Source organism: Symphalangus syndactylus, chromosome 5 (assembly GCF_028878055.3).
Source record: "Symphalangus syndactylus isolate Jambi chromosome 5, NHGRI_mSymSyn1-v2.1_pri, whole genome shotgun sequence".
In the NCBI taxonomy this organism is placed as follows: Eukaryota; Metazoa; Chordata; class Mammalia; order Primates; family Hylobatidae; genus Symphalangus; species Symphalangus syndactylus.
In genome coordinates this window covers 96,789,464-96,803,272 of record NC_072427.2, presented here as the reverse complement: position 1 = coordinate 96,803,272, position 13,809 = coordinate 96,789,464, and the positions used below count along the sequence as shown (strand labels likewise).

The following is a 13,809-nucleotide window of genomic DNA, read 5'->3' as shown; positions in this document are numbered from 1 at the left end:
ACAACTGCACTCTAGCCTGGGCGACAGAGCAAGACTCCGTCTCGAAAAAATAATAATAAATAAATAGATAAAAACGTGTGTGTATATATCTACACCCACTATATATATATATATATATATATATATATATATATAGCATTATATAATACATTGTATTATATCTATAATACATATGTGTATGTGTGTGGTTTTCTCTTTGTAATTCTTTTTCAGTGACTGTCGGGCCTCCAAAAAACATTGAGGTGACCCCAGGAGAAGGCTCCCTCATCATCAGGTTCTCCTCTCCCTTTGACATCGCTGATACCTCCACGGCCTTTTTTTGTTATTATGTCCATTACTGGGAAAAAGGAAGAACCCAACAGGCAAGAGCATGTTTCTTTTTTGTTTGGATTTTCTTTTCTTTGCAGTTTCTGGCATAGCAAAAGGAAGAAACCTTTAACATGGGCAAGAACCGGGTGTCCCCATGTCCCCGTGTCCCCATACAGGCTGAGCCCTGAGCCTGTTTTCATTGTCCTCTTCAAGACCTGTTTTTCCACTCAGTTTGCTGAGACCTCCCTCCGCCAGGCCGATCTGAAGGGCCGGCCATCCTTTGATGTCACTCTGTGTCCCTTGTGTGGGGTCCAGACTTTGCCGGTGCCCTGCTTACGATGCCTTTGCCACGCTCTGTAGTTTGGAGGAGGTTTTAGTGGGCCTGGTTCTCCATGAGGAATCCACAACTACAGTCTGCAAGGCTTAACTGTATAAACGTTTGAACAGTTTGTGAAAAGGGCACATGTGAAATCGGGGGGGAAACAGGGAGAAAGAGCTTTCTAGAGAGCAGTACCAGCAGGTATGAGAAGGCATGGCACACGTGGAGAACTGCAGGTGCTTAGATTGGTCAGAAATGCAATCCACAAGGGGCTGTGGCAGGTGATCACGTTGACAGAGGTGCATGACATCAGAGGGGCCTGGTCAGCCTCGGGGAGTATAGGAAAAAACATGATGGTCTTGAAGCATCTCCAGTGCCTAAATTATCCTAGCTGCATTTAAGGAGGTTCTGTTATCTGTGTGAACTTCATGATTTCCTAAATTCAACATTATTATGGTTTTTGATAATAAGAACTTACATTTATTGAGAGCTTTCTTTGTGTTTGGCTGTGGGCCAGAATTTTAGATACTTCATCTCATTTCATCTTTTTTTTTTTTTTTTTTTTTGAGCTGGAGTTTCGCTCTCAACGCCCAGCTAGTTTTTGTATTTTTAGTAGAGACAGGGTTTCGCCACGTTGGTCAGGCTGGTCTCAAACTCCTGACCTCAGGTGATCTGCCCACCTTGGCCACCCAAAGTGCTGGGATTACAGGCATGAGCCACCATGCCCGGCCCATTTCATCTTTATACTAATCCGTTTGCAGAGAGAGAATCCAAGTCGTTAAGTGACTTGCCTCAGGTCAGCAGCGAATCACTGGCAGAGCAGAGCAGAGACGCCTAGCTTCACAGCCCTGCTCTTGACCACCATCTTTTTCTGCCACACACTTTGTATCTGCACTTCTCCTTCACTTTTTTTTTTTAATTATTGTTCTTTTTTTGAGACAGTCTCACTGTCGCCTAGGCTAGAGTACTGTGGTATAATCTTGGCTCACTGCAACCTCTACCTCCCTGCTCAAGCAATCCACCCACTTCAGCCACCCGAGTAGCTGGAACTACAGGCCTGTGCCGACCACACCTGACTAATATTTTTAAATTTTTTTTATAGAGATGGGGTTTTGCCATGTTGCCCAGGCTGGTCTCGAACTCCTGGTCTCAAGCGATCTGCCCACCTCAGTCTCCAAAAGTGCTGAGGTTACAGGCATGAGCCCCTGTTCCCAGCCTCCTCTTCATTTCATTATGGGGAATATGAAACTGGGAAGGGTGAGACTCACTGAAAAACAGACTTAGCATCTAGGAAATAGGGAAAAATCATTTCTCCAAATCAGAGCTCAAGATCTGGGTCGATTAGAATAGAGGGAGCCTGGCAGAATCCACAAGAGAGAGGCTGCCTCTTCCAAGTCTGTCCTCACCAACCGGATATGGTGCCGGAAATGCAAGAGATGGGATGGGCGCTCTGGCCACGTTTTTCTCCACCCTTTGGTTGGTTTCTTCACTCGAGGGCACCGTGTTGCCATGCTCCCTCCCCAAGGGCCCACCCATACTTTTGTTTTTTTTAGGATGGAGTCCATCCACTTTTCTGCACTGAGTCGGCCCCCAGAGGGCGAGTTGCCACTTGTATCCTAGAGCTGGGCAGGGCTGCCCAGCACTGGAGGACTCAGCTCCAGGACCCTGGGGCCAGCCTTGTTGAGCAGCGTGCCCTAATGAAGAGCACACAGAACAGGCTTCCACTGCCTGGGACCCGCTTAGCACCATGTCACTTAGCCTCTCTGGGCTGCAGCTTTGTGTATAAAATGAAACAACTGGCCGGGCGCAGTGGCTCACGCTTGTAATCCCAGCACTTTGGTTGGGAGGCCGAGGCGGGCGGATCACGAAGTCAGGAGATCGAGACCACGGTGAAACCCATCTCTACTAAAAATACAAAAAATTAGCCGGGCATGGTGGCGGGCGCCTGTAGTCCCAGCTACTCGGAGAGGCTGAGGCAGGAGAATGGTGTGAACCCGGGAGGCGGAGCTTGCAGTGAGCCGCGATTGCGCCACTGCACTCCAGCCTGGGCAACAGAGCGAGACTGCGTCTCAAAAAAAAAAAAAAAAAAAATGAAACAACTGAGCTATAAGCTGGAGCCTGTGAAGAGGAGCAGCCGTGAGGGCCCCCAAGTCCCTTTCCTCCATTTGACCAGAGCATCTGCACTTGGCTTCCATGATCAAAAGGTTCAAGGATGAAAATGACTCTGAAAGCCACCAATGTGATCTTTGTTCCAGCTGTGAGTCTGTGTGTTAGGGTCCCCAAGACTCACCCTAGATCGCTCAAAGGACTCCCAGGACTCAGCACAGAGTCACACTCTGATTTCTTTTGTTTTGTTTTGAGACAGAATTTCACTCTGTCGCCCAGGGTGGAGTGCAGTGCCACAATCTCGGCTCACGGGTTCAAGAGATTCTCGTGTCTCAGCCTCCGCATCTGTGCCTGGCCCACACTCTGATTTTTTACAGCAAAAGGATGCAAAGCAAAATCAGCAAAGGGAAGAGGCACATGGAGGAAAGTCTGCAGGTGTCCAGGGGTAGGCTTCCAGGAGGCCTCCGAGCTGAGTCACGCAGGATACACTTCATTCCTCCGCCAGCAAGCTGTGACTGTACATGTGAACTGTTTTGTCTGCCAGGGAGGCTTATGAGAGACCCAGCACCCAGGGTTTTTTCTGGGGGCTAGCCACATACGCACCCTCTGTCTAGCGTATGCCAAAATTCCAACTCCCAGAAGGAAAGCAGATGCTCCTCATAAAGAAAACACATTGTGCAAACAGTGTAAGGACAGTAAGCCACCTTACCAGTTTGGGAATGGGAGGGATAAACTTGAAATCCAAATTCCCAGGCCGGGCACGGTGGCTCACGCCTGTAATCCCAGCACTTTGGGAGGCCGAGGCAGGCGGATCACTTGAGGTCAGGGGTTCGAGACAGGCCTGGCTAGCATGGTGAAAACCCATCTCTACTAAAAATACAAAAATTAGCCAGGCATGGTGGTGGGCACCTGTGATCCCAGTTACTCAGGAGGCTGAGGCAGGAGAATTGCTTGAACCTGGGAGGCGGAGGTTGCAGTGAGTCGAGATCACGCCACTGCACTCCAGCCTGGGCAACAGAGCAAGACTCTGTCTCAAAAAAAAAAAAAAAAACACAAATTCCCAGATGTCACCTAAGGGTTGACCTTGAAATCAGGCCCTTCAAAGGGCATTAGTGTTAGGCCTGTTACGTTAGCTCTTTTGCAGTCTGTGATTCTGAATTTTAGGAATTCCATTTGAATGCTGAAATAAACCCAAAGGGAATTTTTGTCCTTAAAATCGTGTCTTCCTCTGCCCTGGCAGTCCAACACCATTAAACAGAAGAAAAGAAAATGTAAAACCATCAAGTAATACTACTATTTGTAGATCATACAATTATTTTTATTTTTTAATTTTAATTTTTTAGAGACAATTTCACTCTGTCACCCAGGTTGGAGTGCAGTAGTGCAATCATAGCTCACTGTAGCCTCCAATTCCCAGGCTCAAGCCATCCTCCCACTTTGGCCTCCCGAGTAGCTGGGACTATAGGCATGCACTACCATGACCAGCTTTTTTTTTTATTTTATTTTCTGTAGAGACGGAGGGAGGGGGTCTCACTATGTTACCCAAGCTCAAACTCCTGGGCTCAAGTGATCCTCCCACCTCAGCCTCCCAAAGTGCTGGAATTACAGGCATGAGCCACCATGCCTAGCCTATTGTTGTATTTTAAAAAATAATAACATGTTCTGTATTTGAATAATCTGCCTTTTTTCAGTTAACAATTTAGCAGCCTTGTCTTCCCATGTTTTCAAGCATATGTTATACCAACATTTCATGTGGCTGCAGTGGATTATATTGTATCTCAAAATTAGAAAACAGTTCTTTGCAAGAAACCCTATACTGCCACAATAGGGTATCGCTGTTTTCCACTTTGGTATGGGACAATGACAACCTTGCCAAGACAACAGGAGCCATTGCCTGGAAGACCAGGTGGGGAGGCAGCAAGGTCTGCTCGAGGCAGCAGAGGGATGCGCAGAGGAGACACAGAACCTTCCTAGAGTCTAGGGTCCAGTTGTCTCCTGATGACATAAATCCCTAAGGTCATTTTAGCTGAAACTATAGGAGGATCAAGCACATTTTGGTCAAACTAGAAGCAGGTTGGGAATGAAAGGAACATTTCCCAGAATAATTTTTTCTCTGTTGACTAACTTGAGGTATCTAGATTAACCATGAGATACAAAATGTTGGCCAGGCACGGTGGCTCACGCCTGTAATCCCAGCACTTTGGGAGGCCGAGGCAGGTGGATCACCTGAGGTCAGGAGCTCGAGACCAGCCTGGGCAACATGGTGAAACCCTGTCTCTACTAAAAATACAAAAATGAGCTGGACATGATGGTGGGTGCCTATAATCCCAGCTACTCAGGAGCTGGAGGCAGGAGAATTGCTTGAACCCGGGAGGCAGAGGTTGCAGTGAGCCGAGGTTGCACCATTACAATCCAGCCTGGCAACAGAGCAGAACTCCATCTCAAAAAAAAAAAAAAGAAAGAAATATAAAATGTTTGTTTTGAGATGGAGTCTTGCTCTTCGTCCAGGCTGGTGCAGTCTCGGCTCACTGCAGCCTCTGCCTCCTGGTCCAAGTGATTCTCCTCCCTCAGCCTCCCGTGTAGCTGGGATTACAGGTGTGCGCCACCACATCCAGCTAATTTTTGTACTTTTAGTAGAGACTGGGTTTTGCAATGTTGGCCAGGCTGGTCTTGGACTCCTGACCTCAGGTGATCCGCCCACCTTGGCCTCCCAAAGTGGTGGGATTACAGGCGTGAGCCACCCCATCCAGCCCAAAATGTTAATTTTAAAGGAGAAAAAGGTTATCCTAGAAATTGGAATTTGCTGAAGTCTAGTTACTACAATGGGCACTCTGAGACCTCACAGACAGAAACACAGTTCTAAAGCTATCAGCCTCTTTGGCCACACACCACACCAATTTTCACATATAAAATGTGTCCACTGCCAGCCAGTGACCTGCTAAAAATGGCATCTTGTTCTCCTTTGGTTGTCATGTTCACAGTGAATTTGAGGAAACATCAGAAAAGATGTAGGCAGCTTGGCCGTGTTCATTTACATGTGTGCTTGTGATGTTTTTAAAACAGGTCCAAGGCCCTTTCAGAAGCAACTCCATTTCACTGGATAACTTAAAACCCTTCAGAGTGTACTGTTTACAAGTCCAGGCACAACTGCTTTGGAACAAAAGTAACATCTTTAGAGTCGGGCATTTAAGCAACACATCTTGCTACGAAACAATGGCAGATGGTAAAATATACCTTCTTATGTCCTTTCTGAACTGGGAAAAGAATACTCCTCCAATAGTGAAATCGGGGAATGCTTATGAGGTCATGGGTGGTGGGAGTGGGGAGACCCAGTGAGAAGGGAGTGCTGAACTGCAGGAATAATGAGCTTGTGCTGAGATCTGCGGTAGTGGAGGCTGCCAGACAGCTACCGCTTGCTTTATTTCATTACAGGATTGACTTTAGCTATTCATGTAAGCATACCAGGTGAGGGTGGGGGTAGGGGGACTTGCCCATTTTACTAGGACAGGAATGCTCTTTAAGCAGCATGGATGGAACATTAACTGATGTTTGTGTTGTGTGTGGGAAGATCATTCTGTTCACTTTCGTGTCCTCGTTTTAGCCTCCACTGAGCTTCAGCAAGTCATCCTGATCTCTGTGGGAACATTTTCATTGCTGTTGGTGCTGGCTGGAGCCTGTTTCTTCCTGGTCCTGAAATACAGAGGTCTGATTAAATACTGGTTTCACACTCCACCAAGCATCCCGTTACAGATAGAAGAGGTACGTGTGCACACATTTTTTTTTTTTTTTGAGACAGGGTCTTGCTCTGTTGCCCAGGCTGGAGTGTCATGGTACAATCTCTGCTCACTGCAGCCTCCATCTCCCAGGTTCAAGCGATTCTCCTGCCTCAGCCTCCCGAGTAGCTGGTATTACAAGTGCTCACCACCATGGCCTGCTAATTTTTGTATTTTTGGTAGAGATGGGGTTTTGCTATGTTGGCCAGACTGGTCTCGAACTCCTGACCTAAAGTGATCCACCTACCTCAGCCTCCCAAAGTGCTCGGATTACAGGCGTGAGCCACTGCGCCCGGCCACGTAGACATCTTAATGGTGACACATAAGGGCCCCACTGCCCCTGGCAACCCCTAAGAGTGCAGCTGTGGGCAAAGTCGTGGACACAGAGATTTGGGTTAAAAATGGTATGGGGTTGTTTGTACACCCATGTTCATATTGACACGATTCACAACAGCCAAAAGGTGGAAGCACTCCGGTGTCGTTGAAGGATTAATAGATAAATCAATGGATGGTCTTTCCATACAATGGAATATCATTCAGCCTTAGAAAGGAAGGGGATTGTGACGTATCCTACCACACGGATGGACCTTGAGGACATTATGCTGAGTGGAGTAGGATAGTCACAAAAGGATACTGTCTGCTTCCACTTAAATGAGGTCCCCAGAGTCATCAAATCCATAAAGACAGGAAGTAGAATGGTGGTTGTGGTGGTGGAGGGAGGGAAGTGGGAAGTTCGTGTTGAATGGGGCCAGAGTTTCAGTTCTGGGGCTGTAGAGAGTTCTGGAGATGGATGGTGGTCATGATTGCACAATGTGAATGTGCTTGGCACTACCGATGTACACCTAAAAAGAGTTATGATGGTACATTTTATGTTATGTGTATTTTACCACAATTTAATTTTTTTTTTTTTTTTTTTTTTTAATGGCATGGGGTTGGCCAAAAAGGTGGCCTGACCTGGCCTGGAGATTGGCTGCAGTAGGCCCCTCTCTGAGGCAGCAGGTCTCCTCTGCTGTCTGGAGAATGCGCCAGGGAAGCGACCTGGCTGGAGGACATGAAGGCGGTGGAGACAGTGATCAAGAGCTTGAGCTTTGGGGCCCACAGGGTGCTTAGGAGGGCCCTAAGGCAGAGTCAACACCCAGAGCTGTGAGTGCCAGGCCCCGCGCACCCACTGCCCAGTGGGTATTGCTAATATTTGAAAAGACTTGAGAAAGAACAGCAGCTTGGGTCTTGTGGAAAGTCTTTATTTTCCTGCATAACCCCAGCCCCCTGAGGCTTTGTGAGGCCATTGGGCCTTCTGAGGACACGGTCAGGACATTTTGGGGATCAGAGGTGAGCTGAGAGAAGAACATTTAAAAAGGATTTGCAGCCGGGCGCAGTGACCCACACCTGTAATCCTAGCACTTGGGGAGGCCAAGGTGGGCAGATCACCTGAGGTCAGGAGTTCGAGACCAGCCTGGCCAACATGGTGAAACCCTGTCTCTACTAAAAATACAAAAATTAGCCGGGTGTGGTGGTGGGCACCTGTAATCCCAGCTACATGAGAGGCTGAAGCAGGAGAATTGCTTGAACCCAGGAGGTGGAAGTTACAGTGAGCCAAGATCGCACCATAGCACTTTAGCCTGGGTGGCAGAGCAAGACTCCAGCTCAAAAAAATAAAATAAATTAAATAAAAAGTATTTGCTTCTGGAGGCTTCACATTATTCTTGGGCAAACCCAGAGTAAAGGTGTTGGAAACAGAATGTTACTCGGTTACATGTGGGATGAACAGATGTTAGATAAGGTCCAAGTCTGCAGAAACATAGCGGCACTTTCAGAAAGAACCCCAGTCACTTGTTCCTTCATCTGCCATGATGTATTGTAGATACATAGGCAGTATACAGATTCCCTACTAGAATCTCCTTGGTTAATATTGTCACAAAATCACAGCTCCTAAGAGGTCTCAGAATCTTACTTGCAGTAATAATCTCTCTCTCCTGGTAGAACTACCAGCTGAGCCCCAGTACATGAATATAAATATACTATGAGTCATTCCTCTGAGACATGAACAGAAAACACAGGCCTGTCAGTTCACTTTTCTAGGAAAGCATAAAGAACATCCACCAAAGGTCTCTGAGTTACATGGGAACAGTGAATCATGTTTCACCTATAATTCTGGGGTTTCACAAGGGTACATGTTTTGGTTTTGTTCCTCTTTCAGTCAGTCAGCTACAAGCTCATTGTCTTTCAGTATCTTTCAGCATTTCCAAGAGCTAGACACTAGATTCTTGGTAACTTGGTGAATCTATGGCTAAGCCTGCGGGAGCAAAAGAGAAATTAATCGCTGGGAAACACCCCTTTTTATGTTAAGGCCTAAGGCCCTCCCTCCCAGATTCTCTGCTTGCTGTGCGCTGGTGTGAGGGGAGGGGTGGAGTGCCTGAGACCAATGCTTGTGAACTTGCCCCTTTTGTCCCCATCACAGCTGAACAAGAGCCCCCAGTCCCTTCTTCACTGAAAGGTTACAATTTTAGAGACGTCTTAAGATTAATAACCCACAGGCCTACACTGAGGGTTGCAAGGAAGAACTTGCTTTTCTTCCAATCAGAAAATCAGAAGAAAAAAACGAAACTTGCTTTTCCTGAGTTTTGCCCTTTTACACTCTCAGCATATTAACATGGTCAGCCCTGGGATGAGTATTAAAGTGATTACTGAGATGAAGGGTAAGGAGTATTCAACTATTAGAAGTTGTTGGCCGGGCGCGGTGGCTCATGCCTGTAATCCAAGCACTTTGGGAGGCCGAGGTGGGTGGATCATGAGGTCAGGAAATCGAGACCATCCTGGCCAACATGGTGAAACCCTGTCTCTACTAAAAATACAAAAGTTACCCAGGCATGGTGGCATGCGCCTGTAGTCCCAGCTACTCGGGAGGCTGAGGCTGAGGCTGAGGCAGAGGAATCGCTTGAACCTGGGAGGCGGAGGTTGCAGTGAGCCGAGATCGTGTCATTGCACTCCAGCCTGGGCAAGAACGTGAAACTCCGTCTCAAAAAAAAAAAAAAATTGTTTCATTGTTGAAAAAAAAAAAAGAAGTTATGTCATTGGTGGACAGAATCAACTTATATCTGAATAAAATAACAACTATACCAATTAAAACTACAGTAGGCCAGGCGTAGTGCCTCACGCCTGTAATCCCAGCACTTTGGGAGGCTGAGGTAGGTGGATCATTTGCGGTCAGGAGTTTGAGACCAGCCTGGCCAACATGGTGAAACCCTGTCTCTACTAAAAATACAAAATTAGCCGGGCGAGGTGGTGGGCACCTGTAGTCCCAGCTACTCAGAGGGTCGAGGCAGGAGAATCACTTGAACCCGGGAAGCAGAGGTTGCAGTGAGCTGGGATCACACCACTGCACTCTAGCCTAGGCGACAAAGTGAGACTCCATCTCAAAAAAAAAAAACAAACTAAAGTTAAAAGGTCTGGTATATTGAACTGGTAAACTAATTACAATTTTGCTTTCCAACCTCCTCAAGTATTTAAAGGACCCAACTCAGCCCATCTTAGAGGCCTTGGACAAGGACAGCTCACCAAAGGATGACGTCTGGGACTCTGTATCCATTATCTCGTTTCCAGAAAAGGAGCAAGAAGATGTTCTCCAAACACTTTGAACCAAAGCATGGGTCTAGCCCACCGGCTCCCTGGAAGAGATCATCGAGCCATCAGAGCTGCCGGAGTTCTGTCTGGACTTTCCAGAGACCAGTATTCCGTTTTCCTGCCTCCAAAAGGCCTGTCCCTGCAGACATGAGAGACAGCAGGTCTCATGGGGGTGACAAGTTTTTTTTTTTTTTTCTGGGAGAATTTTCAAAATCAAACAAGTTTCCAGAATGATTCTACGGAGATATCCCAGGAAAATTAAGGCTTCTCTTAAACACTAAAAAGCCATGTAATTGCTTGTTAGCAAAATGGATATGACACATCTCTGATACTTTTTTCATTATTGGTTGGGCTGAGCAGTCAGAAGACCTGGTCTTTTTCTTGACTTTGGCAAATGAGCCAGAGCCCCTCAGGCAGGTCACACAACCTGTCCCAGCCTGTCCCAGCGAGGGACACTGAGTGGCCCTTCATGTATGTCCATGGTGTGCTGGCTTAAAATGTAATTAATCTTGTAAATATACTCCTAGTAATTTAAGATTTTGTTTTTAAACTAGAAATAAAAGATTGTATAGTGCATGTTTTTTAAAGTCTACGTGAAGTCTTTTCTTTATTGTAGCCTATTTTCTGCAGAATTTCAGCTTTTTAAAATTACTCAATCTAAACTTGTTTTTTCTTAAATAACACCTGCTAGAGCTACTGAGGCCTCACGGGAACTCAGCAAACACTTCCTATGGATGTCACTTGATCCTCTAAAGGTTATAAAGAAGGCCAGGGCCTAGTGCGGTGGCCCACGCCTGTAATCCCAGCACTTTGGGAGGTTGAGGTGGGCGGATCACTTGAGGCCAGGAGTTCTAGACCCGCCTGGGCAACATGGTGAAACACTGTCTCTATGAAAAATGCAAAAATTAGCCAGGCATGATGACATGCACCTGTAGTCCCAGCTACTTGAGAGGCTAAAGTGGGAGGATGCTTTAGCCTGGGAGGCGGAGGTTACCATGAGCCGAAATGATGCCACTGCACTCCAGCGTGGGAGACAGAGCGAGACCCTATCTCAAAAAAAAAAAAAAAAAAAAAAAAAGGGCTGGGCATGGTGGCTCATGCCCGTAATCCCAGCACTTTGGGAGGTCAAGATGGGAGGATCGCTTGAGGCCAGGAGTTTGAGAACAGCCTGGGCAACATAGTGAGACCTTGTTTTCACAAAAAATAAAAAATTAGCTAGTTGTGGTGGTGCACACCCGTAGTCCCAGCTACTCATGAGGCTGAGACCAGAGGATCATTTGAGCCTAGGAGTTAGGAGTTCAAGGCTGCAATGAGCAATGATTACACCACTACATTCCAGCCTTGGCAACACAGCAAGAGAGACCCTGTCTCAAAAATATAAAAGTTATAAGGGGGATTTGCAGGAGGCACATTAGCACTTCATTTATATGTGACAAGTCACACTGTGTTGACCAAGGCAGGGATTTGTGGGCAATAAAGAGAATTAACTGATTAATCAATAGTAGTGTTATCCACTGAGCATGCAAGTCATCTGATTGTGTCAGTATTGTCGCGCTCTGTTGTTCAAAGGATATGTATTTAAAATCCATTTATAGGCTGGGCACGGTGGCTCACACCTGTAATCCCAACACTTTGGAAGGCCGAGGCAGGCAGATCACCTAAGATCAGGAGTTCGAGACCAGCCTGGCCAACATGGTGAAACCCTGTCTCTACTAAAAGCACAAAAATTAGCTGAGTGTGGTGGCAGGCACCTGTAAACCCAGCTACATGGGAGGCTAAGGCAGGGGAATTGCTTGAGCCTGGGAGGTTGCAGTGAGCCGAGATTGTGCCACTGCACTCCAGCCTGGGCAACAGAGTGAGACTCCATCTCAAAAAAAAAATAAAAAATAGGCCAGGCATGGTGGCTCATACCTGTATTCCCAGCACTTTGGGAGGCCAGGGCAGGTAGATAATGAGGTCAAGAGATCGAGACCAACCTGACCAACATGGTGAAACCCTGTCTCTACTAAAAACACAAAAATTATCTGGGCGTGGTGGTGCACACCTGTAGTCCCAGCTACTCGGGAGGCTGAGGCAGGAGAATCTCTTGAACCCAGGAGGCGGAGGTTGCAGTGAGCCGAGATCGCACCACTGTACTCCAGCCTGGTGACAGAGTGAGACTGTTTCAAAAATAATAAAAATAAATAAAAAATAAAAATCCATTCATATGACTCTTCCCATTTGGAAAACGGATGTGTACATTCATCCCATCTCCCACGCAAAGGGCCACAGCTGCCGTCACGCTGCTTTAGAAAGAAGCCCTGCCAGCAGCCCTGTCTTGACAATGGGAAGAGGTGACAATACCTGGAGCTTTATGAAGCTTCTAGCACTAGTCGATGGAGCCACCTTCTCTCCCTCCGTTGGGGCCCTGTACTGCTGGTAAGAAAGTGGCTAACTTTTTCTTTTTTTTTTTTTTGAGACAAGAGTCTCGCTCTGTCGCCCAGGCTGGAGTGCAGTGGCACGATCTTGGCTCACTGCAACCTCCACCTCCCAAGGTTCGAGCAATTCTCCTGCCTCAGCCTCCCAAATAGCTGGGATTACAGGCATGCACCACTAGACCTGGCTAATTTTGTATTTTTAGTAGAGATGGGGTTTCACCATGTTGGCCGGGCCGGTCTCGAACTCCTGACCTCGTGATCCACCCGCCTTGGCCTCCCAAAGGGTTGAGATTACAGGCATGAGCCACCACGCCCCGCAAGAGTGGCTAACTCTCTTAAGTATTGTGTACCGTGCTGTCTGCAGTGGCAAGAGTTAGAAAAACAAGGCCAACTCCCACCCCATGCACACAAGTCTTCCTGTGAAGCATCTGTTGTATGCATTAGGTGCACCTTAAGTAGACAAGTTTGGAGGAAGAGGTTGTAGATAGGAATTGTAAAGACTTGCCTTCGACCGTTCAGGAAATCGGAGACAGAAGAGCTGCTTCTGTTGGGCAGCAGGATAGTGCCCAGCGAGGAATGGAGGATACATCTATAGCAGAAGAACAGGAAAGAGTTTGAGCCCAGCAGGACAGAGGGCAGATCAACTCTGTTAGGGTAAGTGCGTCTGTGCCACCCCGTTTATTTATTTATTTAGAGACAGAGTCTCACCCTGTTGCCCAGGCTGGAGTGCAGTGGCACAATGTCAGTTCACTGCAACCTCCACCTTCTGGGTTCAAGCGATTTTTGGGCCTCAGCCTCCAGAGTAGCTAGGATTACAGGTGCACGCCACCACACCCAGCTAATTTTTGTATTTTTAGTGGAGATGGGGGTTTCACCATGTTGGTCAGGCTGGTCTTGAACTCCTGACCTCAGGTGATCCACTCACCTCAGCCTCCCAAAGTGCTGGGATTACAAGTGTGAGCCACTGTGCCCAGCCTTAGTATTTTCTGAAATGAAATGCCTCATTCTCCTTAGTAAAATAAACGACTAATTGATGGGATTAGTATTTACACTAGTCAAGGCCAGGCGCAGTGGCTCACACCTGTAATCTGAGCACTTTGGGAGGCTGAGGTGGGTGGATCATGAGGTCAGGAGTTTGAGACAAGCCTGGCCAACATGGCAAAAACCTGTTTCTATTAAAAATACAAAAATTAGCCAGGCGTGATGGCTCACACCTGTAATCCCAGCTACTTGGGAGGCTGAAGCAGGAGAATCACTTGAGCCC

General features: G+C 47.1%; 1 protein-coding gene across 3 annotated transcripts in view; it reads left to right on the top strand.

Annotated features, from left to right (window-relative positions):
* The window catches only part of IFNGR2 (interferon gamma receptor 2), a 36,970-nt gene extending 26,266 nt beyond the window's left edge, over positions 1-10,704 (top strand). For all 3 annotated transcript variants that reach the window (XM_055279570.2, XM_063639354.1, XM_063639356.1), the window contains 4 exons: positions 214-362; positions 5,798-5,957; positions 6,336-6,493; positions 10,008-10,704. In XM_055279570.2, the coding sequence (XP_055135545.2) occupies positions 214-362; positions 5,798-5,957; positions 6,336-6,493; positions 10,008-10,142 (602 nt within the window). In that variant the 3' untranslated portion in view covers positions 10,143-10,704. The remainder of the gene's footprint in view (positions 1-213; positions 363-5,797; positions 5,958-6,335; positions 6,494-10,007) is intronic.
* The last annotated feature ends 3,105 nt before the right edge of the window (positions 10,705-13,809 follow it).